General features: G+C 35.7%; 3 protein-coding genes across 14 annotated transcripts; 1 reads left to right on the top strand and 2 right to left on the bottom strand.

Annotated features, from left to right (window-relative positions):
• Positions 1-591: 591 nt before the first annotated feature.
• Positions 592-7,311, bottom strand: LOC138932474 (uncharacterized). The gene is made up of 8 exons (XM_070294366.1): positions 7,043-7,311; positions 4,730-6,973; positions 3,317-3,970; positions 2,950-3,183; positions 2,488-2,864; positions 1,828-2,079; positions 1,553-1,739; positions 592-1,228 (listed from the first exon to the last, which is right to left on the bottom strand). Exons 2-8 carry the CDS (start codon positions 6,962-6,964, stop codon positions 1,193-1,195), a joined length of 3,975 nt encoding a protein of 1,324 aa, XP_070150467.1. The 5' UTR covers positions 6,965-6,973; positions 7,043-7,311; the 3' UTR covers positions 592-1,192.
• Positions 7,312-7,928: 617 nt separating this feature from the next.
• On the top strand, positions 7,929-15,828 carry LOC138932680 (uncharacterized). 3 transcript variants are annotated; one of them, XM_070294754.1, is made up of 4 exons: positions 7,929-8,300; positions 9,415-9,532; positions 10,467-10,590; positions 13,384-15,828. In XM_070294754.1, the coding sequence occupies exons 1-4, from the start codon at positions 8,139-8,141 to the stop codon at positions 13,388-13,390; spliced, it is 411 nt and encodes a 136-aa protein (XP_070150855.1). In that variant the 5' UTR covers positions 7,929-8,138; the 3' UTR covers positions 13,391-15,828. The 3 variants fall into 3 exon arrangements, with proteins under 3 accessions (XP_070150855.1, XP_070150854.1, XP_070150852.1); XM_070294753.1 differs by lacking the exon at positions 13,384-15,828 and adding an exon at positions 11,089-12,451; XM_070294751.1 differs by lacking the exon at positions 13,384-15,828 and having other exon boundaries at positions 10,467-11,082.
• Simj (simjang) lies at positions 11,128-23,900 on the bottom strand. Of its 10 annotated transcripts, XR_011446817.1 has the most exons (10): positions 23,197-23,900; positions 19,169-19,240; positions 18,490-18,779; positions 18,176-18,401; positions 17,791-18,079; positions 17,460-17,525; positions 16,404-16,834; positions 15,830-16,134; positions 11,626-15,682; positions 11,128-11,237 (listed from the first exon to the last, which is right to left on the bottom strand). XR_011446817.1 is itself a non-coding variant. In XM_070294740.1 (9 exons), the coding sequence occupies exons 2-9, from the start codon at positions 19,207-19,209 to the stop codon at positions 15,423-15,425; spliced, it is 1,908 nt and encodes a 635-aa protein (XP_070150841.1). In that variant the 5' UTR covers positions 19,210-19,240; positions 23,197-23,900; the 3' UTR covers positions 11,319-15,422. The 10 variants fall into 10 exon arrangements, 9 of the variants coding, with proteins under 9 accessions (XP_070150841.1, XP_070150845.1, XP_070150843.1 ...); XM_070294740.1 differs by lacking the exon at positions 11,128-11,237 and having other exon boundaries at positions 11,319-15,682; XM_070294744.1 differs by lacking the exon at positions 11,128-11,237 and having other exon boundaries at positions 11,319-15,682; positions 17,800-18,079.
• Positions 23,901-24,007: the final 107 nt, after the last annotated feature.

Genomic DNA, 24,007 nt, shown 5'->3' with positions numbered 1-24,007 from the left:
GATTTAATAGATTGTAAATTACATTGATAAATCATCTGTTTTAATTATACAGATTTATCATTTATTCCAATTATATATGTTAGAATTTATGATACTATCTTTTATAATCTTAAATTTGTACTATCTGATTATTAATATAAAGTAATTTAGTACGTACATTATATTTTTATATTTAAAATTTATAAAATTGTTTTCCACATAAAATACATTGCTATTTCTGTAATTTACTTCAAGCTTCTTCATTATTACTTTGCTATATTCAATTAATCACTTTATTCAATTAAGAAAATACAAGATCTTTATAAAAAACAATATCTCAATCATTTAGAAAAATTTATTTATGTAAAATGTATAAATATATATATCTATGATTGACGCATGTATTATATGTATAATCACAGATATTGCATATATTATTTTTTATCCATCTTCTACTTGCATTTATACGCTTTCTGCAGATAAATCTCCGCTTTGGACAAATAAAGAGAAGAGAAAGAGTAAGAAAGTTTAGAAAGCATTAAGAGCAAAAACAGCAGTTCCACTCTGTAATGACAAGCAAGAAACAATTACTCTATATATATTTACTTATATTAAATAATCCTTCCACGCGAGCGTATAATTAAAAGATAGACAAAAAATGGTTGTAATAAAATATAAACTCTGTTTCTGCAAAATAGGAACAAATATATTTTAGGTATGAATCCGAAAAAAAATATGCTGCAATCTCTCTCTTACATATAACAAATATTAAGTCACTAAAATTAAAATGTCTTCCTCCATTTTCTTCCTTAGTGTTTAACCTAATACTTTTCATTCTTAACTTATAAAATAAATCGAGGAATTGTGTGCACAATAACAATGTAAAAATTAATTTGATCATGTCTTGCGCAACAGATCTGAATATTATGAACAATTAAAAAAGTTAAAATTCATTCTCTCTTCCTTCCTCCACTTGTTTTTCTCTTTCGATTTATTCTGAAGTTACTTAAATTCATCTTTCAAAAAAGATGCGAAAGATATTTAGATTTTTATTGCATTTAATCCCTCAATTTATGAATGTATGACACTTGACTACACATTAAAAAGAAATTTTCTAATAATAATGAATATATGAATATATCAAACTAAATTTTAGAACAAAATATATTGACGAACTATCTCCTTTTTCATAAATAACATTAACACAAAGTTGTCATGGGTTGTGCCTTGCAATTCTTTCGGCATGTGCCTGAAAATAGATAATTGAATGAAAATGATTTTAAATGTCGTTATAAAAATATGAAACAAAGCAATTCTCTTAAAAGAGAATTGAAATAAATACTAATTAAAAAATTCTGCTTATTCATAATATGTCAATAGCTTAATACAATTATATTATATGTATGTATATATTAACTGTTGGCTAATTCTAAGCTATTGCATTCTCATAAATTGTATATGACGTATTTTTGTTTTCCTTTCATACTTGAAATTGTTTCCTATGCATATAACATTTATGCTTTGTGCTAAACCATTGATGTTTATCAATATATAGATTATGCTATCTTCATACCGGCATTATATTGGCAAAAGCAACATCTTCATGGGGGCCTCTTGTTTTAGGCGGTAATTTTGGTAAAAGAGCATTGACATTTATATCGACTTCAGGATTTTTTTGCTTAATATGTTTGAGTGTTTCTTGACACACTTTAATTACTGATTCTGCATTCATACGACGATCATCACTCCATAATGGACAGCTATGTATATGTAACAAAAAATGTAATATATAATGTTCATTCAATTGCACACACAAAAAATTGAATTGCATATTATTAAAAAACTTACAGTTTTGAATTTTGAACTCCTTGACCTTGAAAGTGTCTATAATCGGTTACTGGTTTATCACAAATATAACACATTTGAGCACCACACAGACAAGTCATTTTGTTACAGCCCTCTTCCTTGAAAAATTTTCGTCCGCACTTGTAACATTTCCGTACAAGAGCTTCAGTCATTTTTTCTTCCAAACATAAACGTGCAACGTCCGATTTCCCTTCGTTGCACTTGAGAGGTATGTGATTGAGTTCCTTACAAAATCTAATACAAAAACAATGTAATAACGTATAATATATGCAATTCTTATATATTTCTGTGCTATATTTATTTCTGATTATATTTCTGAGGACAAGTAAAGCGCTGAGAACCATCAGTGCTTTCCAAATTGCAATATAAAATAACATTAATAAGATATATATATATATGTGTGTGTGTGTGTGTGTGTGTGTGTTTCTTCATAAATTTACATTAAAATAAAAATGAAAAAGTATCGTGTATATTTTAAACTATTCTGAAACTTGCAAACTTTATGGATATTTTAATTTTTTATATATGCATTCTGGATAATAAAGTGTACGAGAGAAGAGTTAGAGAGAGAGATATATATATATAAAAATCTAAGAAAATTCGATAAAGAATATGTAACATAAATATCAAGATTATACCTACCGACACGATTCTTTCATACAGTTAGGATTCAGGCATCTAAACACCTTATCCTCGGGTGGCGGTATAGATGCAAAATGACAAAACGGGCATGATACCAAGCCCTCTAATCCAGCGGCCATTATTTCCGCTTCTTGCCGTTTGCAAAGAAGAATACTGAATTTTGTTGGCGGTAGTACTTGTTGAAGTACAGACAATGGGAACTCACTGCCGCAGTTTAATAAACAATCAACATGCGTCTTGCCATTTGCTAATATTAATTCTGTACTTCTTACGATACATGAATTGCAAAAGATATGTCCATCCTCGCACGTAGAACATTTTGATGGCATACACTCGTTGTCAAAACAACATTGACATTCAATCAACTCGTTCCTTGCCTAAAAAAAAAAAATTTATATTTAATTACAAAAAATAATAATTTCTTTGAAAATGTTTTGCTTTTATTTTATTATATTTTCATACTTTGAGTTCCTGAAAGTCCTTTTGCTCTTTATCTTTCAATTCAGTCAGATACATTCTAATTTCCGCCCTATGCTGTATAAAAGCACATTCTTGCAAGAGCGGTATATCTTCTGTTAATATCATTTTGTTTTGAGGTCGTCTACTTTTCATATCAGGGCTCAATATTTCTAAAGCCTTAGCAGTTAAACTTAAATTATGTAAATGTTCACTGTATGTATTCAACAATGTATTTACCTGTAAAAAAATATTATTTCAAATATTATAAATTGAAATTTTTGCATATATCTAATATTATTATTATTTTATTGATATTGTTATATATATTTATGTACAATAATATAAGATATATACTAAATTAAGTAATTACCCTGATTTTATTGAAATGTTGCTTCAAAAAATCCACTCCATGTGGATTAAACTTGCACTGTCTGTTCACATTTTCAAAATGAGACACTGGATCTGGGAATAGCTCTAAAAATTGTTGTATGTTAAAATCTGTAGTGTACTGTTTTTGTTGCTCCGTTATTTTCTTTTTAGCTAGATATTGTTCTCTTGTTGGAAAATCTGGATTTTCCAATTTTGATTGGACAAATTCTTTTATTTTTTCGGGATCTTGATACATCTCTTCGGCTATTTTTCTTAAATATATTGGATCTGCCTCTGGAAATATCCCTAATAAATCCGCATATTGTTCGTTTAGACTATAAGAATTGGAATTATTTATCAATGATGTTTTCGCCTTCTTCACAGTTGGATGTTTTTGGCCATTAACTAGCAAATGTTCAACTAAATTTTCCAACAATATTGATTCGTCGTATAATAGATTCTCATCTGTAAGATAATTTTTGCACATTTGTTTAATATAAACTGTATCTACAGATGGAAACATGGGTATTAATTTGTAATACAGTTGAAGAGCTTTCTTGTTTAATATTATTTCTTGTTGGCCAGCATTACTTGCTGCGCTTATCTGCTTTTTGTTATTAGCATTTGGTTCCATGCCGAATGCTAACATAAAATTCTAAATAGAAAAAATAATTAATCAATATATTTATTTGTATTAATAATAAAGATCTATATCTATTTTTTTTTAACTGCAATGATAAATTGAATACAATTGAACGAATGTATTGTGAATTTGACGAGAGTTTATAAAACGAGAATTTTTACGAAACGAGTTCGGGCAATTGAGATAATAAATACAAAAGATAAATATTACGAATTGATTTTCTTTTTTCTTCCAAGGTTTATCTTAGATGCTCTCTGATCGTCGAATTTCGGGATTTTATCGATGTCGATGAATCTCCAAGAAACAAATACACAATTCGCGCAATTTTGACCAAAATCAAACACAAGATCAAGTAGGAAAATGTAAAGATTCGATAAAAATGTATGAAAGAATCGCGAGAACGTAAATATTGCCGTCAAGAATATACCCTTTCAATATACATGTCCAAAATACATACGGATATCTCCTGGACATGTACGGACATGTTTGTTGGACATATGTGTTAGATATTTTCGGCATTTCGATAATTTCAATATTTTAACGATAAATGATCTTTCCATAACATTGATAATATCTTTTGCAAAATGATAATTAATTACGCCGTTATTTTATTTGTTTAAAATCGATTAAAAGCGTATATACGGAGTACGATTAGAGAGAGGAAAAAAAAACTTCAATTTCAACATTTTAAATTTTTCAAACTAACCTAAACACACAAATATACCGAAAATACACGAATATATCGTATATAAATTATTATTTATATTTTACCTGTTTCTCCTTTTCTGTACTGTAAGCTTGAAGCGTATTTATATCGTCTTTCTGTTTTCTGTCCAAATTATTTTTTACTTCGACGATGGAGTCTTTTCTCAAACGAAAATTTAGATATTCGTTATTTTTTACTGCTCTACCTGATGATTGTGTACTAAGCAACGTATTGTGCTTTGTTAACTTGTTCAACAATTGGGCGGAAGATGGCATAGGTTTTCTTATTGGTACATCGATGGTAGTGATACGTTTCTCGGGAAATTTAGTTTCTTCCGTTTTCGCATTCGACAGCGTTTTGTTCGGCGGAACTTGTTTGACAGACGAGTTCAACCAGGCGTGTACAAAATCTCTATGAAATGTATTATCGTACGCTGCATGTATTATCGTACCTTCATGCATTTTTTCTTTAATTGCCTCAGCTCTCATATTATTTGTAGTTTTCATTGTATAATTACTGGTATCTCTTGTATTCATCAAATTTTGCAATGTATCTGTTACATGTCTTAATTTTGATGGTTTTAAAATAGGAACCGGATGTTTAGATGATGATACTGCAGACGGTGCCCCTTCTTTAAGAAATGTAAATCTTGCTGGTCTTAATACAGGCACAGCAGGTTTCAGCATAAATTCTGGCATTTCCCTAACGTATGACCTAACAAGCCTTGCCCTGTCACTGCTTTGCACAACAATGCTTGGTACAGCAATGCTTTGCAAAGCAGTGCTTGGCACAGCAGTGCTTTGCACAACAGTGCTCGGCACAATAGTGCTTTGCACAACAGTGCTCGGCACAATAGTGCTTTGCACAACAGTGCTCGGCACAATAGTGCTCTGCACTGCAGTGCTTGGCGTAGCAATGCTTAGCACAGCAGTGCTTGGCGTAGCAATGCTTAGCACAGCAGTGTTTGGCACAACAGTGCTCAGTGCAGCAGTGTTCGGCATAACGATACTTGGTACAACAGTACTTGGCATAGCAACACCTGGCGTAGCAATTGGTATGATTGTAGAGAGTACTTTGTCTATTTCTGCTGAGTTCGTCATCCATTCAAAGTCCTTGTTTTTCCAATTGTTTTTTGATAAATCTGATTTCTCCGACTCATGTATATCCTTACACACATTAACATCATTAGCGGATGTATCCAAACAAATCAACTTTGCTTCCGGTACCATATCAGTTGGTTGATTATTCATGTCATTATCTGTATTATTTATAGCTGATGCATTCTCTGATGTATCTATTTCCATTTTTTCAGTTTCATTTTCTAATGACATAGACTCTTTATTTTTTAGTTCGACATCTACAGTTTTTATTTCATTTCTTGCGCATGCTTGTTCTTCCTTTTCTGAAATCATTTTTGTATCTTTCTTTTCTTGTAAAATACCAAAATTTTTTTTATTCTTTATAGAACGTATCTCGTAGGGCATGCATTTTCGTTTATACGCTAATTGAGGACTTGGCCTCTCATCTGGTAACAAGTCCCACAATGTAAGCTCGATACGATTCTTTGCTAACTGATTATTACGGAGTGTTTTATAGATCAAAGCAAAATCGAGATTTGGTAAAAGAGTATGTATTTGTTGTGTGTCTATTTGCAATTCATCAACATCGCAGGAATAGCAATATTCTTCAGGGCTTTCGGATTTATCGTCCAGATCCTTACTACAACCTGGTTTTGGACTCTCCGAGAATCTAGTCTTCTCGTAGGTAACACTCTTCATATAAATCACATCGTTATTATTATTTTCTTCTAAGAATTCTATTTCAGCTGTGCTTTGATCAATATTGTCACGAGTTTGATCCAAGGTAGTGTCGAAAACTGAACATGACGACGAGTGGGTGGCAGCAGTTGTATCGATAATGGAAACATCATCATAATTCCTAATGTAATCATAATAATAGTCTCTATCGTCCTCAGAATCCGAAACATCAATCGTTTCGCTACTTTTCGTGGAAGAATTGTGTACGTCGAGTTCAGGATACTTCATGATATCAATCTGGTCTTCATACTCAGTCTTGATGGATGGTCCTGCTTCATCTGAAGATGTTTGAAAATCAAAATCTCGACTGCCCATAATCATGTTGATAATATATTCCGTCCTATCTATTTCGTCACTGGGATCTAAGCTCTCCAGAAGCTCGCATATCACGGTTTCATCGACATCCTGTCCTTTGAGCGACAGACATTTCTTTATTTCTTTAGCCTCTTCACGAATAAGATCGCGTAGGATCTGACTCAGCATGGTTTTCCTCTGTACAATTGTTTACTTATAAAAAAAAAAATTCGAATTTGTGAGCATCAAATAAAAATGTCAACTTACGTATAAGCGTGCACGAGGAATAAGTAAAAATTCACGAGCAATTCACGAAGGAACATTCACGAAAACTTTGTTTCCTCCTTTCTAAGCCGCAAAAACCACCGAGGTTCGTTCGACGCGTTATAAGTTATAACGAATTATAACACAACGAGATTACTCCAAAAGAAGACACAAATGACAGATGATAGGTACAGACACAATAAGTTTATCCTTTATAACTAAACTGAAACGGAATAAAATGAAGTAGATATACGTAAGAGATGGAAAGGAAAAAGAAAAAATGCAAGAAACTTCAAAGGAATAAATCTAATGTCAATGCAATTGGCTATCGAATAGAGAATTCTTCAAGCGCCGAAAATTTTCCTATTTCGTAGCAAATCATATGATATTTTATCTTCCATGCCAATGACACAAGTCTATCCAACCAATCAGATTCATGCATAACTGCGTGACGTAAAGAGAGAAATCGCCTTAGAACACATACGTACATACCTAGAATAAAAGCTTAAACTCTAGCAACCTTTTGATTGGTTTCGCCATTTTCGTTCTAAAAATTTTTGACCAATCAGCAAAGAGTCACCAGTGTCCAGATTCTTACTAAATTGAAAATTGAGATTAAGCGCGATTTGATCCGATTGGCTCGTGTAATCTCGATGCTCCAGTACCGGAGATCCCAACAAAATTCATTCAATTTAAATCCTCCATATACTAATCCTTCTTATCCCATCGTATTTTTTTCTTTATCCCCGATAAATGATCGTACGTGTATAAAAATTAAACTTACGTAATAACTTCATAAAGTAATCACATAACGTTAAAAACACATTTGTAGTCCGCCTACGCATTTTACGTAAGATAATTAGTATATTATTTATTTTCGTTTTCACAGATTGTGCAAATTTCGCATTTTGCGTACGAGACGACGCTTCTCTACGTCGACGTGGGATATCCCCACCAGATATCAGCGAGTATCCACCGGCGACGACTTTCCGCTGACCGCCAGTTGTCAGTTTCGAATCGCGCGACGATCAAACGCTCGACGTGATCTCGCCGAGAGCTTCTTTTCTTTCGATTTTTCCTTTATTTGTCGTATCGCAACATGTTCGGAGGATGCGTGTTCGTCCTCTGTCTACTGGCGGTTTCGCCGCCACGTGGGATTCACTGCGGTGACACGAATGTCACCGACGTAGACGCGGAGCAGACGGAGAACGCGCTGGCGAAGCTAGTGAAGATGTTCTCCAAACCGGGCGCGTTCAAACAAGTAAGCCCCGAGATATATCTCGCAGTTTTTATTTAGGAGCAGCAGATATTTTATTTAGAAAAAATATATATATCTCTTTCTGTGTCGTCCCTATATAATAATAAAATTATATAATTCGAAAGACGGAAGACGAAATATTAAAGTAATATTACTTCGATATTACTCGCAGTTGACTCATTTCTCAAGTTACACAAGATGAGAAATCGCAAATACATTTGTTGTATTGTTACGTAAAAGCAACGGAAACATTATTCTGCCGAAATAAAATTGGGATTTCGTTCGCGGATCGAATTTATAATTCCGAATGAATCGTTTCGCATGTGATGTAATCGTCATGCGAGAAATAGACCATGATCCTCCTTATGATGTCTCCTACGTGCTATATGTAATAATACGACAAATATATCTCGTAATAGAAGTTACACATGTTACATGTCGAGTATAGGAACAATATATAGAAACCTTCAATATGAAATCGATTAATTTTCTTTACAAAAATATCGGTGCAATAGATTTCGAGTCTTAAACTATTAAAAAAAAATGTTTTAATTATATAATATATATAACGCGTATAAATAATAAAATTATATATACTCTGTAATCTTAATCTCAAATAAATTTTGCTATAATTTTATTTTGTAATTTACTATATATTATTTTTATATTGATAAAAAGATTGAGACGCATTTTGTAAACTGACGATAATCTTCTCGTAAAAAAAGTAATAAAAAGATTCTTGCATAGACTATATTTCATCTTTAAAAAATACCGTAAAACCTTCAGTTTAAAAATATTTCTTTTCTGCACCCACGCAATATATATAAATATAACAGATATATATGATCTAAATATATAAAACTAATATATTCCTCGTTTCTCGTATAATATAACACTTGCATTCACTTATTAGAAAGTGTCGAACTTTCCACAAGTTTTAAATTAGAAACAAAACGCGCGATAAAGGATTTAGAAACAAAAATAAAAAAAAAAGTCCCACGTAGATACTCACGAATTAATTAGCGTTAGCAGTCGAAATGAGAGTTTCGAAATAACGGCAAGTGTTCGCGACGGAATTTCACGCTTAGATAGCGATACGATGACGAAATATTTTCAGATCGACGCGATACTCGGCGAGAATACTATCGAGGCGTCGTACACAAGCTGTCCCATGGGCGAAGAGGGTCTGGAGTGTCGAAGGGCCGAGGCTCGTCGATCGGTCGACTGTCCCAGAGGTAAAAATCCCCATTGCCGAGATAGATTCAACATCCTGACCGCATTCCGTGATTCGCATCCGTCTAACGAGCGCTTCCTCGCTATTATGAAAAATGTCGCTTATTCGCTCCTTAACAATAGACATTCTGACCTTGACAATAGCCGCTCCCAGATGACTATTATTGTGACTATTATGTTTGCAGCGGCGTTAATGTCGCGATGCAACGGGCGGTGTTAATGCTACGTCGCTTCCCATTCCTAAAAACAGTACACGAGAATATCATTGGAGAAACGTCATCGTTCGTTTTAAAAATAAAAAATATTTTGTCGAGAGAAAACTCGAATGGAAAAACAGTAGAATTAAGGATCTATCTCGTGCGACGATCTAATAATTGAGATGATTTGATATCGCAGAAAGGAGAGCACGATAACTGTACGAGATTTAAACCTGCGTATCACGTTACACCTTTCTCTACATAATGCGTTTAAATGAGGACGATTCAGCTTGTGCGGCGATCATTACACACATGCACATTACATCGTGAAATAATGTCGTTGCAGCGACGTGGTATAAAATGATATTGCGGCAACAAATGTCAAGATCTTTTACAAAGTACGCTAGTCTAATTAGAAAGTCTAATTATCATAACCAGCTGATACATTACATATATATATAAGCGCTTTAGAGTGATATGTAAATCTTCTATTTCAAGCGATCATAAGTCAATTTTATTTATTTATATTTATAATATAATTTGTATTCAATATATAAATTCAAAATAAACAAATAAAATTGATAAATTGAATAATAAATAAATGAAATTGATAAATTGAATGATAAATAAATAAAATTGGTAAATTGTATTATAAATCAATAAAATTGATATATAGAATTATATATCAATTACATATATATACACACACATCACGTTTTACGTGGATTTTCTATTGCAGGAGACTGCTTCTGTCACGATTGCGCCGCCGCCGGCCCCGATTTATGGGCCTCTTGCTGCCGCGAAAGTTTGAGATGTTGCTCTCATCTCGCTGCAGCCTGCAGGACGTGCGATCATCCGACACTGTATCCTTTCTGCTCGAAGCACTTTAAGAAATGCCTGACCCAGTACAACGAGACAAGGCAGAATTAGCGATCGTATCAAGATTCCCGACAATATCTCAACTGTGATACATAGTTGGTTTACCAATTTAACCATCTCATTAATGATCTTACAATTCAAAAATATTTGATTTGTCTTCTCCGCGACCATCAAATAGTTAAAGTTCGATCGTAATCAACATGACCGAATGCCACCGGTATTAAAAGGACATTTAACTGAATGGTGTCATACACACAGATTGCGCAACCAAAGTTTTAACGCCATGTTTCTAAATATAGCATTTATCTTCAAAGTCGTTAGACTAGTTTCACTCGATCATCTTCGAGCGCGATTTCGTACGAACGGGGATTTCAGCTCTGCAAAAATTCTATCTGAAATCGATATTAAATGATAAATTTACAGATAAACATTTATATTGTATTACTTGTGGAATGATATTACTTACATAATAATACATGTAGAATTCTTACTTGTTAGAAAAGTATATAAACTATTTCATAGTTCTCTAAAAGTATTATACACACATGAGCCAATGTTTGTTACAAATTTTTGTAAAAAAATGCCATTTATATAAAATTACTTCAAAGTGCAAATTATTCCGGACTTCATCCTGCAAAAATATATTTTAAAATGAAGGTGATCCATGAAATATTATCTCTTATGGATATTTACCAAAAAAATTTGTCTCGATATATATAACAGAGATCCAGTAATCCAAATTTTTTTGCTAAATATCTATATCGAAATATATAGAGATCCATAGAGTAAACTTGTACGCATCTGTACAAACTTGTATAAACACACGGGTTTACTATTAGTCTTCAATTCTTGGCAAAATATTAAATAATTAAAGAATAATCATAACGAAACACACGGAATCCTGGACTCTTCAACAAACACACACAGTTTAATTACCAATACTATTAACAAGTGTCGGAAATACGTTAAGCCAAAGAAAGAAAAAATCAAGAATAGACTACAAAAAGATAAATAATCACCTTTTAATACAATCATTGGTAAGCTTTATTCATATAGTTTCCAGAGAGAGAATATTCGGTAATCCGTTATTTATCCACTAATTCTATAAATCGTGAGGACACAGCTTCTCATTCGGACAGACGTTCCAAGATCTCGGTGTGTACAAATTTCGCAACAATTTTTCTTTGACAAAATAAAAATATGTACGCATATAACACGCAGTTTTTGACGATTCGATTTAATTGTCATAATAAACATAAAACATTCGTGTCCCCGTAAAAACATGCAGCCAAAGACTTAACACTTTTATTTTTTTCCAGTTTGCAAAACACTTAAAGAATTTCAGTTCTGCTAAATATTCGCAATTTCTCGTTTCCGTCGTGCAGCGAAAGATTTGTTCTTTTTAAGGATATAAAATTCTCTCGCACACTCTTGAAAAGTGTTTAAATTGTGTTAAATTATTTTGTTATAACAGCACCACACAGAGGTCAAAAACAAGACTAGAAAAGAAGAATAGAAGGAAATATATATATACATATATATTTTTTTTGTTTGTTAACGAAACGAGACGCGATTTCTGATTGGCGAATAAGATGATGATGATGATGATTTGATGACAATGATTTTGTTTTACATCAAAACAGCATAATTTCAAGAGCCATACATCAGGCACATCTTCGTGACGTTAGAGAGAATTTTATAGAGAAAGCTCGTAATCTCAATGTTATACATCGGAGAACAGAAATAATTTATATTTAAATTCAAATTTAACGCAATATCGAGTGTTTCACGTTTCACTCAAGATATATCGTAAGCAATTGCGGAATTGAAGAGCTTATTTTCAAACCGTCTTAAGAGAAAATCTTATTAAAAATTTTACAGTTTAATATTAAATTTTTAAATTTAAAAATTGGTATTTTCCAAAAATAGTCATATTTATAACATTCATGAATTTTGAATATTAAATTGTGATTAATGATTTTACGCGAAATTATTAACACTTATACGTTAAATTATATATCTCAAATTTTAGAACACGTATACTTCATAAAAGAAGAAATAAAAGCAATTGAGCAAAATATATCAGCAAATAATAAATAATGATTTCATATATGTATTTGTAAATGTATATTTTACATATGTTATAACATTGCAAATACATATTTTCGTAGAAAATGTGTATCAACACGTATTTTACATATTTTTATATATTCACCAATATATATAAAATCAGTATTTGTTATTCGTGAGAATACACATCTTGTTCAACATTGGTCAAGTTCAAAAAGAAATCAAATCTTAAGAGATTTGAAAGATTGCAAGTAATTTTTAAAACAAACAATCGATCCAGCGATAGAATTAATTAAAAACTGCATACACCAACATATATTTTTATGAAAACAATCTCTATTTTCTTTAAAAGTAGTATAAAAAGAATTCAAGAATTAGTGCATAAAATTAAATTGTGAAAATTTTGCTAGAATACTTCCTCTCCCCCTAAATAGACATATATAATTTGTCTTTAAATTTTTAATTTTTTCTTTTCTACTTAAGACGGTTTTCAAATAAATTATTCAATTGTCAAAATTATACAAAATATTATTCAGAGAAGTACATTTAAGCTTCCCTCCTTTTTTATTCATGTGTCATATTTTTTATTTCGCTCCCGGATTTCACCTTAGAATAACGACGACAACGACGACGACGGTAGTGCCCCGATGACGATACATAATAGTTGACGACATATTATTACGTTTTCTCTTACACAAAAAACACAGATCTTGATCTATTATGCGATCGTAGACTTATTATGGTGTACATGTATATCAAGTACGAGTTCAAAATCTATCACGTTAGTACAAAGAGAGATGATTATGCGCTATTTTAGTTTATTAAGTTGTGTATCATATATCCCAAGAAATATCAAGACTATAGTACTATATATTTAATTGATTCGGAAATGTGTATGACCAAGATCGATTAGTTCAGAATCAATAAAATCAGACTATTAGTGATAGAGGAAAGGGAAAGGGGGAGACTGGTAATTAATTGTTATTACTGGGACAAGAGTGCCGGATATACTTTTAACTCGTTTCAAGTGCAGACTTGAGTATAGGACGTCATAAAAATCCGGCGGTCGCCGTGTTGTAACAATCCGCAAAAAAAAGAAAGAAAGAAAAAAAAATTGTTTACTCATTAAAATCTCTCCTCTAATCCTCTTTAAATATCTTTACACCGAATGTGTGACATGAAATCAATCGCGCGCCGTTCAACTCGAAAATTATCTTTCTTTATATTTTATTCGTCCGCGAGTCTAGTTTTCGGCGTCTAAAAATAGTCCAAGTTAAATCGCGTTACGCCTCGCACATACTAGGACACGGGCCCAACTTTTAAGGTCTATAAAAAAAAAAAATCGTATTTGTGCGCGAATGACATTCGTGTCATTTTCCGTTAGAAATTCGCCGATACATATTCTGCCGTATGTATCATGAGAGGAGAGAGAGAAAAATTGCTATACATTTCACATATGCCGGCTTGTTCACACGTGCTTTCTTACAAAAACCCTTTTTTTTTTTTTCGTTTTCTCATGTATAGCTACAGCCTTATTTTGCGTTAAACTCACTTTAAAAATACAATTTGAAGAAAATAATAAGATATACACATAGTACAGGTACTGCCGGTGGCTCGTGAAAGTTCGTTGAAACCAGCGGCAAAAAGATCGTCTTAACTATCTAAGGGCCTAAAATGATTCTTTCCATCACTTTACCGTCATCTCATGTTACACTCTCCGTAGTTCCGCAATTATCCCTATTTATTCTTAACCATCCGATTCGTTTTACATTTATCATCGGTTTATTTAGTGCCTTGCAAGTATCTATTTGGTTCTTTATATTATATTGTATATAACAAAGAGCTGTCTAACTTATGACGTCACGCGAGCGACGAGCACTTTGCAGCTTTCCATATCACGTGTCACTTATTTCGTACAAGTAATAAAGACGATCGAATAGAGAAGAAATACGTAAAACGTGAGATGTAGTAGTTTAAAATGCACAAGTAAATAATACTTTACCAATAAAAATGTTTCTTGTATTTTTTATAAAATCTGCGTTTTTATAAACAACGCAAGAGAAAGAAGAGCGCGGATAAAAGAATGGAAGTGGTGCAATATGATCGAGCGCAAGCGAGGGATGGCGCTCGCGCAAAGCGCCTAGTTAGGCAAATCCATGTTGTTTATAATCCAAGCAATCGCATTCAATATATCGTATAATATGCTTGTCGACATGTTTAAATCAATTATATTTATTTGTTGTTCAATTAAACAACGTTAACGGAAACTAATAACGTATGGATATGCCTCAAGAAAAGATCGGAGAAAAACAAGAAAGTGAAACGACGATATCAATCGTGGAAAGTTCTAGTGTTGGTCTGCACTAAATAACGACGTCGCCACGATTCCGAATTCGCACGTACGTTACGTGTGTGTTTCGGTGACGGAAATAAAACCTTAACCCTTAAGGAAGAATAACAATAAACTTACACGTCAATTGACATATTCACAACGGTTATTATTCTTTATACAATACTAACGAATGTCTCTTATTCCTTCAATGTATCAAGTTGAGCTTCACCTTAACCGAGACATTAGCGCTGCGATTGGTACACAGCATAACCATTCCAGGCGCACGGATTTATGGCCAATCGCGCACTTTACTGGATCTCTCTTAGTTTTCACCTTAGTCTTTCATTACACACACGTTCATTAATGTTTCATTTATTTGAATTTACTGTTACATCATCCCTTAGATGCGTCCGGTTACGTTTTCCAGTTGTGCGGATGAGCTCTTGGCGGTGCTTGATTGCCTTGCGCTTGGGACGCTTGCGACGGAATCATATCAAGTAGATACTGGCGTTGGAGATCCGCCGCTTGTCGTTGTAATTCTACAAGACCTTTACCGCCCGCAGCCTGCGCCATTGCTAATTGATAGGGGTACAAAATAGAGGTAAAATGCGGCATCATGTGAGCGGGAAGCGGTTGATGTGGCGACATAGCCGGCACTGGATTCTTTGCCAATTCTGTAACATTAACCACCACATGAAGAGATCAGTTCTCGCGGATTATAACTATAATATGTCATTATGCGAAAAACTTTACACGAATGATTATTTTATCTATAAAATTAGAACTTTATAATTTTATTATATAAAATTCTTTGCTCCTACCTCTGAGCAATTGTTGTTGCAAGGCTGCCGCGGCAGCTGCATGATGCGGACTAAATTTCCCGCTCTCTGCCAGTTTCACCAAGGGATGTTCTTGTAATTTTGGCGCTGGAGGTGTCGGCGCTAACGTGGGCGCCGGTGGTACCTGCGGCGGCGGTGCAGGCGGCGTGGCTACTCTTCTCGTAGGAGTAGCCGCCTTAGGAACTGGTTTCGGAGCCGGAGGATCTGGACTCGGACATGCCGCCTGCGCTAATCTTTGCTCTATTTCTTGCTCTTGTTGTAGCGCTTTTACGAAAGCAGTTTTTAATCTGTGAAACCAATGCAAAATTGCATTCATTACAAGCAAGAGATAATAATAGCATCGTTCTTTTTATATTTTATTACTCTGTGTATTTAATTTTCAATTATTATCTATCTATATAATTGAGTAAAATTTTTGTCGAGTCTTCTACATACATAATAATCAATTTAGCTATCACAATTCGTCAAAAGTTAAAGTTAAAGTTATTAAATAATTAGAGAAGAAAGAGTATTAGTTTTTTATACTATTAATATGTATCAATACGTAAAAACATACCGATTAGTGTGCTCTGCTTTCAACGCTTTCTTCACGTTGGTGGTCACACAATGTTCACATATAACCCTCGGATCGCGACCTGCTGAGGGCCGTTGGAAGGTTGCATGTTGCCCTCTAGGACTATCTTTCTTACCACCGGGCATAGGTTTCTCCCATTTCCACACGGGTGTGAAATCTGTTTTACATTGCGAGCATTCGAACGGTTCGGGAGGTGGTGGTATAGCCGGTTCCTTCGTTATAAAGTCGACTACATGTTCCAAACCAACCAAGTATATGAATTCCGTATTGGAAGGATTTGGTACAAAGTGCATCTCCGGGGGCGGTGGCTTCGGCGGCGGTATTTGTAGCAATGTTTTTTCGAGCTGCTTTCTTAAGGCCATCTTGGCAGCTGCTTGACGTTGAGCAGGTGTCTCGTCCCGCGTTGTTCTCTCCTAAGTTAACGAAAAGATATAAAATATATTTTATTTGATAAACAAACTTTTTACCATATACAGCTAGTCTCCTAATAGCAACACAAAAAATAAACAAATGAAAGAAATATTATACAAACATATAAAATAAGAATTGTATTTAAATAATTTGAACTAAAAAATATATTATCTGATAATTTTTCAGTATTTATATATATATATATATATATATATATATAAGCATCTATATCAAATAGGAGCTATGTGTTATATAGTATATATCGATGTATACCAAAATATTCAGTAACTGCATGCAATTACAATTTAATTTTTCTTTTATACATAATATCTTTTCATATTATAACGTAGATATACTAAGAAAATAAAGCATTGTATTAGTAAAATTTCAGCTATATTGCGTGTTATATTATGTATTATAATAAAAACTATAGATAATATTGCTTTTTTATATATAGCTTTGCTGTTACAAGAAGAGCTGTTGGAAAAGAAAAGCATAAGCAAAAATAAAGCTTAGTTAAAACGTCATAATGCATATAAATAATTAACGTGGAAAAAAAATTAATAGCTCTTAAAGAACAACACAACAGATGGAAAGACGTTACACATTTACGACGAATGAGTATACCTGTTCTGAATTCACAGGTGTGCTTAAAGATGCGGTGGTTTTATTTTCTTGCGATCCAGCAAGCAGCTTTGTGTTTAGAAAAACACAATAATGAATTATATATAATATCGTTTAATTAGAGAAAATTATTTAACACTTTCACGGCCGATCAGAACAACAATCGCTCATAATTATCAGTGATGTATTAGCAGTGAAAGTATTAGTAAGATGTTTTCTTAAAATTATACTCGATAAAAGATGATTCAACGACTTCTAACTTATTTTATTCCCTTGTGCAAATTAAAGTTATATTTAAGACTTATAAGAAAAATAATAAAATATGATTTGTTACCTTACTTACTTGATGCGCAGGGGCAGGTGTTGGATCTTTCGTGGACCTCTCTGTTCTATCCGTCGGTGCATGATAACTTGACACAGTCGCAGCTGCTACATTAGAGGGTGGTCTCACTCTAGGATGAGGAGGTTGCGGTATCACCATATTTGGAGGCATTCCTGTACTCGGAATGGCATTTCGACCAGCTGTAGGAGGAAGTACCATGCCAGGTGGCGGAGCGTGTAAACTGCTACTTCTGCTCGGTGCAGGTTGACCTCTGAGCAAGGGTGGCGGAGCTTTCCTCACACTGTGATATAAAACAAAGAAAAAGCATTTGCGTCAAGATTTAATGGAACAATATGTGAGAGACATTTTAAAACACAACATCATGGTAAAACTTTACCTATGGGGCACTTGCTGCACTGATACTGGCGGTGGTAATTTGCTGGGAATCTTTGGCACTGCCGCAATATTTTCCTTGAGCTGTTGCGATTGACGTAATTTCTTTAGCAGTACCAATTTCATCTCTTCCGTTTTGAGTTCTTCTTTGCACTTCCTCAGCACTCTTTCGCGTTCAGCCAGCTCATCTGATGACAATTCCTTGATTGGCAGCAATGGAGGCATCTCACCTGTGTATAATTCAGGATAATAAGTAAAATAAACTTCTCCATAAATTACTTTTTATTTTTTACAACTAAAATGTAATTCAAGGACAACCTTCATCGCTGTCTGATGCATTTCCATTTAAATATCCATTCATCCTAGGTTCATCGGGACTTTCAGCATAGCTCCTTTCGATCCTAGGTCTAAGATTACGACGTGGCTTGCGTTCGTCCCCATGCGATCGTTTAGGAGCCAAAATACCTCGTGTTGCATTTTGTATATTACGAGCCTCTAATATATCGTTCTCCGGAGGACTAGGAGAGCCATGAAGATGAATCCCCAGATCTAATGGGATATCTCCAGAATTTACTGAAAGGGACGGGGAATTGCGCCTGCCACTACTGCTGAAAAACATACAGGTAAACAACAGAGAATTAATATTTTTCTCATCTTGTATGACATAAACAAGTTTTATACAAAGAGTTATTGTTTCAAAAGTATACTCGTAAAGAGTAACAACTTCTTCATCCATCGCAAGCACCGATAATAACTTGATACTGATAAGAAACTTGGATAAAAAAAACGATATTAATTACCATTGTATATTGTTCTATACTTTGAGCTCTAGAAAACTATACAATTTCAACAGTAAGATCGCATATCGCGGGACACGATTTTATGCAAGTTACATATATTTCGTGTGTGTTAAATCGTACGTAAAAAAAAAAAGAGAGAAAGAAATATACAATAAACACACGGTAAACTTGGTTGCGATTAATATACATAACATTACCTGATACTTAAATCCACAACCGAATCTCCGTCCGCATCCATGGCCTCCGTTCTTCCCGATCGTGGGGTCACTCTGTAATTACGAGGCACGCGTTAAAAGGTCGATCAACAGGCGCGGGAGGATTCATCCGCGGATGTATCCGTTTTCGAAAGCGCGTGCTAAGGCCACTCGGTTAACGTGCCCGCGTGCTCATCCGCTCGTTTCGGCGACGAGTACTCGTCTCGCGTACGGCCGAGTTTATCGAATTTACGTCTCGCGTACGCGCGCTTGCCACCAGTGGGGCGAATCCGCGAATTAATCGCGCGTCGAAAGGCTCGCGAACGCTACGCTTATTAAGCGGCGACGCGATGGAATCCCGTATACGAGACGCGCGATAGCCAAAGAACGCATCCGTAACGGGGAGACGACGCCACTAGCGTGAGAGACGCGAGGAAGAAAGGTAGGGAAGGGAGGGGAAAAGATAGAGAGAGGAGGGAGCACGATCGCCGATATCTGCGGAAGTAACTGTCCTAACCTAACTTCTGCGAATTTAAGGACGATCGGACGAAAAAAAAAAAAAAAGGAAAGGAAAGAAGACACGCGAGCCTCGCGACGAGGATGCCGTCGATTGAAAGAGCGACGACGTTCACCCGCGACGATCCCGTACTCCACCCCTCCCCCCCACCCTCCTATCCACTTTCCCGCGTACCCGGCGTATCGCAATCTCGCGGTCGTTCCGCGTGGCCGCTTCTTCCCGAATCCCTCCGTGGAGGCCTCCTCTCCTGCGCGATTCAAAAATTTCAATTTGAACGCCTCGGAAGTAGCGTCCCGACACAATAGTAGCTTAAGCGTAGCGGTAGCGGTGCAAGATCCGTAGGTAGAGTAGGTAGGTCGGTCGAGGAGGAAGAGGAGGAGAAGGAGAAGGAGGAGGAAGGGGGAATGGGACGCGCGAGTGAGGCGGGGATACGGGAAGAGAGAGAGAGAGAGAGGAACGGTCGCACATTAATTATTTCTCCTCTCATCCCTCTCTCCCCACCCAATCCGCTACTACGACCGCACGCTAGCCGTTCACCCACACGGGCGGCCGCATCGGGAGAAGAGAGAGAACGCGGGCTAGAAAACCAATTTCTCTACCCTCCCGCCCCCCTCTCTCTCTCTCTCTCGATCTTCCTCGCTCCGTGTATCGGTTTATCGCACAGCATCAACGACGGTACACAGAGCCCGCGCATTCGCTCCTACCCTCTCTCTCTCTCTCTTTCTAGTACCTTGCGGATTTTCCCGAATTTCGTATCCGTACGTGTTCCCTTCTACCACTGGCCGTCCTCCCGGTCGCTCGTTCGCCCTTACGCCCTACGGGAAATCGATTTTTCGACGGCAGGGTCCCCACTGCCGGCTGCAGCGGCAGCGGCGGCGGCGGCAGCGGCGCCGCTGGTTACGGATAGCTCGCGAGATTTTTTTTTTTTTTTTTTCTTTTTTCGGCGACCGCGTTTCTCGCGCACGCATCTCTCGCGGGAACGATTGCCATTGGAACCTCGAGGGAATGTTGGGGGAGGGGAAGGGGGAAATATATGTACCGAGACGCGCAGCTTCTCGCGTCTCTAGATGCGCTTGCATATACTTCGCACATCTTTGCGCGTAGGTTTTTAATTAGGTGAGAGAGAGAGAGAGAGAGAGAGAAATTTCTCTGTCGCGTTTTTATCTTGTTCATCGCGGGACTCGAGCCGTCCCGATCGCACGTGGATTCTTACGCGAACCGATTAGTTCCGGAGGAACCGAACGGATGAGATATGTCAAAAGTTATTGAATCTAGTATCTAATATAATATAATATTATTAAATATATATTATCAGATATTATGAAATATAATCTAATACATTTCGGGATTCATGAATTTGACATCGCGCGAAAAAAAAAACACACACTTTTAATCTTTTAAAATATAAAATTAATAATTGATTTATACATTGAAGGAAAGATTTGTCCTGTGTAGAATATAATACAATCTCAAAATTTTTTTTAGTAAATGTACAATAAAAAAATTCATGCGAAGATAAAGATTTTAATTCTACAGAGCAAAAATCTTTACTTTAACTCACGAGTCAATTATTAATTTTATATTTAAAGAAAGAAAAAAAAAATATTTGCTTCGTGTATGCAGACAATGTAAAGTTCATGAATCGCGATGTATTAGATCTATTAATTTTTTGACGTAACGTTTTTTTGATCCGTCCAGATCTTCCTTATAAAGCATGTTGCACACTATAATAGCTTTCGATTTTTTACGCGACACTCGACTCTTCTGACAAAATTCCAACTAACTTGATCACCGATTAATATTTGTAGAATAATAAACGAGAAATTTTCTAATGATATAATCATAGTACATAATACAATAGAAATAACATTATTGATTTTTCTCATGACTCTTAATCATCCATTAATCGATCTTTAGTCAAAGCAATCATGGAAGTCGATTTTTCGTCGTTAAGTAAAAAGCACCTTATATACATAATATCAAACATTCTTATATATATATATATATATATATATATATATAATGTGCATAGACCTTAAGTCTCTTTTCCTGGATCCACCGAGTCTCTAAACTTTCTTAACACGCGCGAGAGGATGCGACTTGTCGTTCGCGCGAACGTATGTTATTATGTCAAACAAACGGGACTATGTCGTTCGACGATTCGACATAGAGGATGATCGATGGACAGATAAGGATTCTAAATTTAGAGCAACGTTCCGGCCATCGGGAAGAGGAATACGTGGTCAAAATCAAGGTTTTGCCAGATTTTGACGCTTTGCGCGCGCGGGAGTGACAGCCGTGTTATTTCACACGTGACAGAAGGAGAAAAAGTCGGTCCGTGAAGCACCTTACGCTTGACCGCGCGTTCGATTTTATCGGACGGTAGCTTTTTCACGGCTTATCGAGTCGGAAAACGACGAGCTGTCTTCGCCTATTTCCCTATCGTATGCATTCCTTCCTCACGCGGATACGCCGGAGTTTCCACGACTTTCCTCGCCATCGATATGAAACTATCATGCAATCATATATTATATATTAATAATAAATTTATTGTTACATTATACGTTACAAATTTCCTTATATGTTGATAAACATATAAGAAAACATGTTATATGTAATCTCAGTTCATTATTAATAATTAGCATTTAATTACGATTACATATTCACGCTTTATATTTTTTATATACTAAATTCTAATATATATATATATATATATATATATATATATATATATATTATATGTTTTATATATTATATTTTATATATAATATGAGAGAAAGAGAGAGGAGGGAGGGAAAGAAATATTTTGAAAGTATATATATATAAAATTGTTACTATATTTTTGTTTAATAAAAATATTAATTATAAAACAATATATTTTTTTAATTTTATAGTATATAAAGTGTATAATCATATTAATCATACAACAATATATAAAATGTATTGTATGAAACATACAACACGTATAGAATGGTACAAAAAATATAAAGCGTGAATATACAAGCGCAATTGAACGCTAATTATGTTATATTTTTATGTTTATTCGTCGATAGAATAAATAAATTAAATAAACAGATTAAATGAAAGATTTTGTTTAACATTTAAGCGTCATGGATATGACAAATCGAATGATCTTTATACGTAGAAAAATATCTTTCTTTCTATTTTTATAGAGAACGCAAATCATTAATATTGTATCCATCTACGTAATCAGAAGTCTTTTATTAATGCAACGTAATATTGATTCTCGTATCAATACCAATAATATTTAGTCTATCTATTCATTCTTATTTCGCTCTAAAATCCCTCCCCTCCCCCCCCTCCCCAAGAAAAAGGATAAAATAAGAGCCCGCGCGCAAAGATAGATCGCGAGAAAACTTCAGAGTCGTTGATTCCCCCCCCCCCCCCCGCCCCATCGGCAGAGTATCTTGAATCTTCTTCCCGTGCCCTTTCACCTTTCCCTCCCCTCGTTACGCCCATATACATAGGTATCATTCGCAGCTACGTTACGTACCTATGAGGATGATGCTCGGGGTTGATCCGAATTCGCGTGATTCAGCCGACATGCGGGTCAACGAGCCGAGAAGATTCTGCCCAATTTTCTACCGCTGCTGTCTTCCTTTACGAAGGGACGTCCTATCCCTTTCTCGCGATACACACATACACACACACACACAGACAAAACTATAGACCGAATATTATTCATAGGGACGCGGGGCGAAAAGCGAGAAGCGCGCGAGCGCGTTGCCGGCGTTCGTCGCTTTCCCCCTCCCCCCCCCCCCCCTCCCTCGCCGCTTCGTACGTCACTTTGAGGAATGCACGCGCACTCTCTTCCGGTCACTCGGCAAAAGAAAGCACGCTCTCCGATGTTGATCGCGAACACTCTACTCACTGTCGTACTCACTCTACGACGATGCGCCGCGCGTGAATCGCGTACCCCGCGGTCAGTGTACACGTCGCTCTCGATCCTGGATCCGGCCGTTTGCCCGCTCGCTGACGATGAGCGTCGTCGTCGTTGTCGTATCCTCTTTTCGTCTATGTATTATATACCCATGCAGCGTACGCGATCGCACGCGATGATCCGACACATGTCAAGACTTTCCCTGTTATCATCGAAACGCACGCCACGCACGCACTTACGCGCACGACGATTTTTCACGAGAGAGAGAGAGAGAGAAGAGAAATGTCTCCAACTCCACGCGCGAGTAACGACACACGGCGACCGAGTTCCGAGTGGCGTGGGAGAAGGAAGAAATGCCGCCGACGCATGCGCGGTCGCGCGCGCGTTAGCAGACGCGCGCTCAGCCCGGTGCGCCCGGATCGTT

The sequence above is a fragment of the Polyergus mexicanus genome, unplaced genomic scaffold (assembly GCF_030449975.1).
Source record: "Polyergus mexicanus isolate NDT 795.1 unplaced genomic scaffold, iyPolMexi1.0 SCAF_4, whole genome shotgun sequence".
In the NCBI taxonomy this organism is placed as follows: domain Eukaryota; kingdom Metazoa; phylum Arthropoda; class Insecta; order Hymenoptera; family Formicidae; genus Polyergus; species Polyergus mexicanus.
Note: the sequence above shows the minus strand (reverse complement) of the source record. Positions and strands in the feature narration are given on the sequence as shown.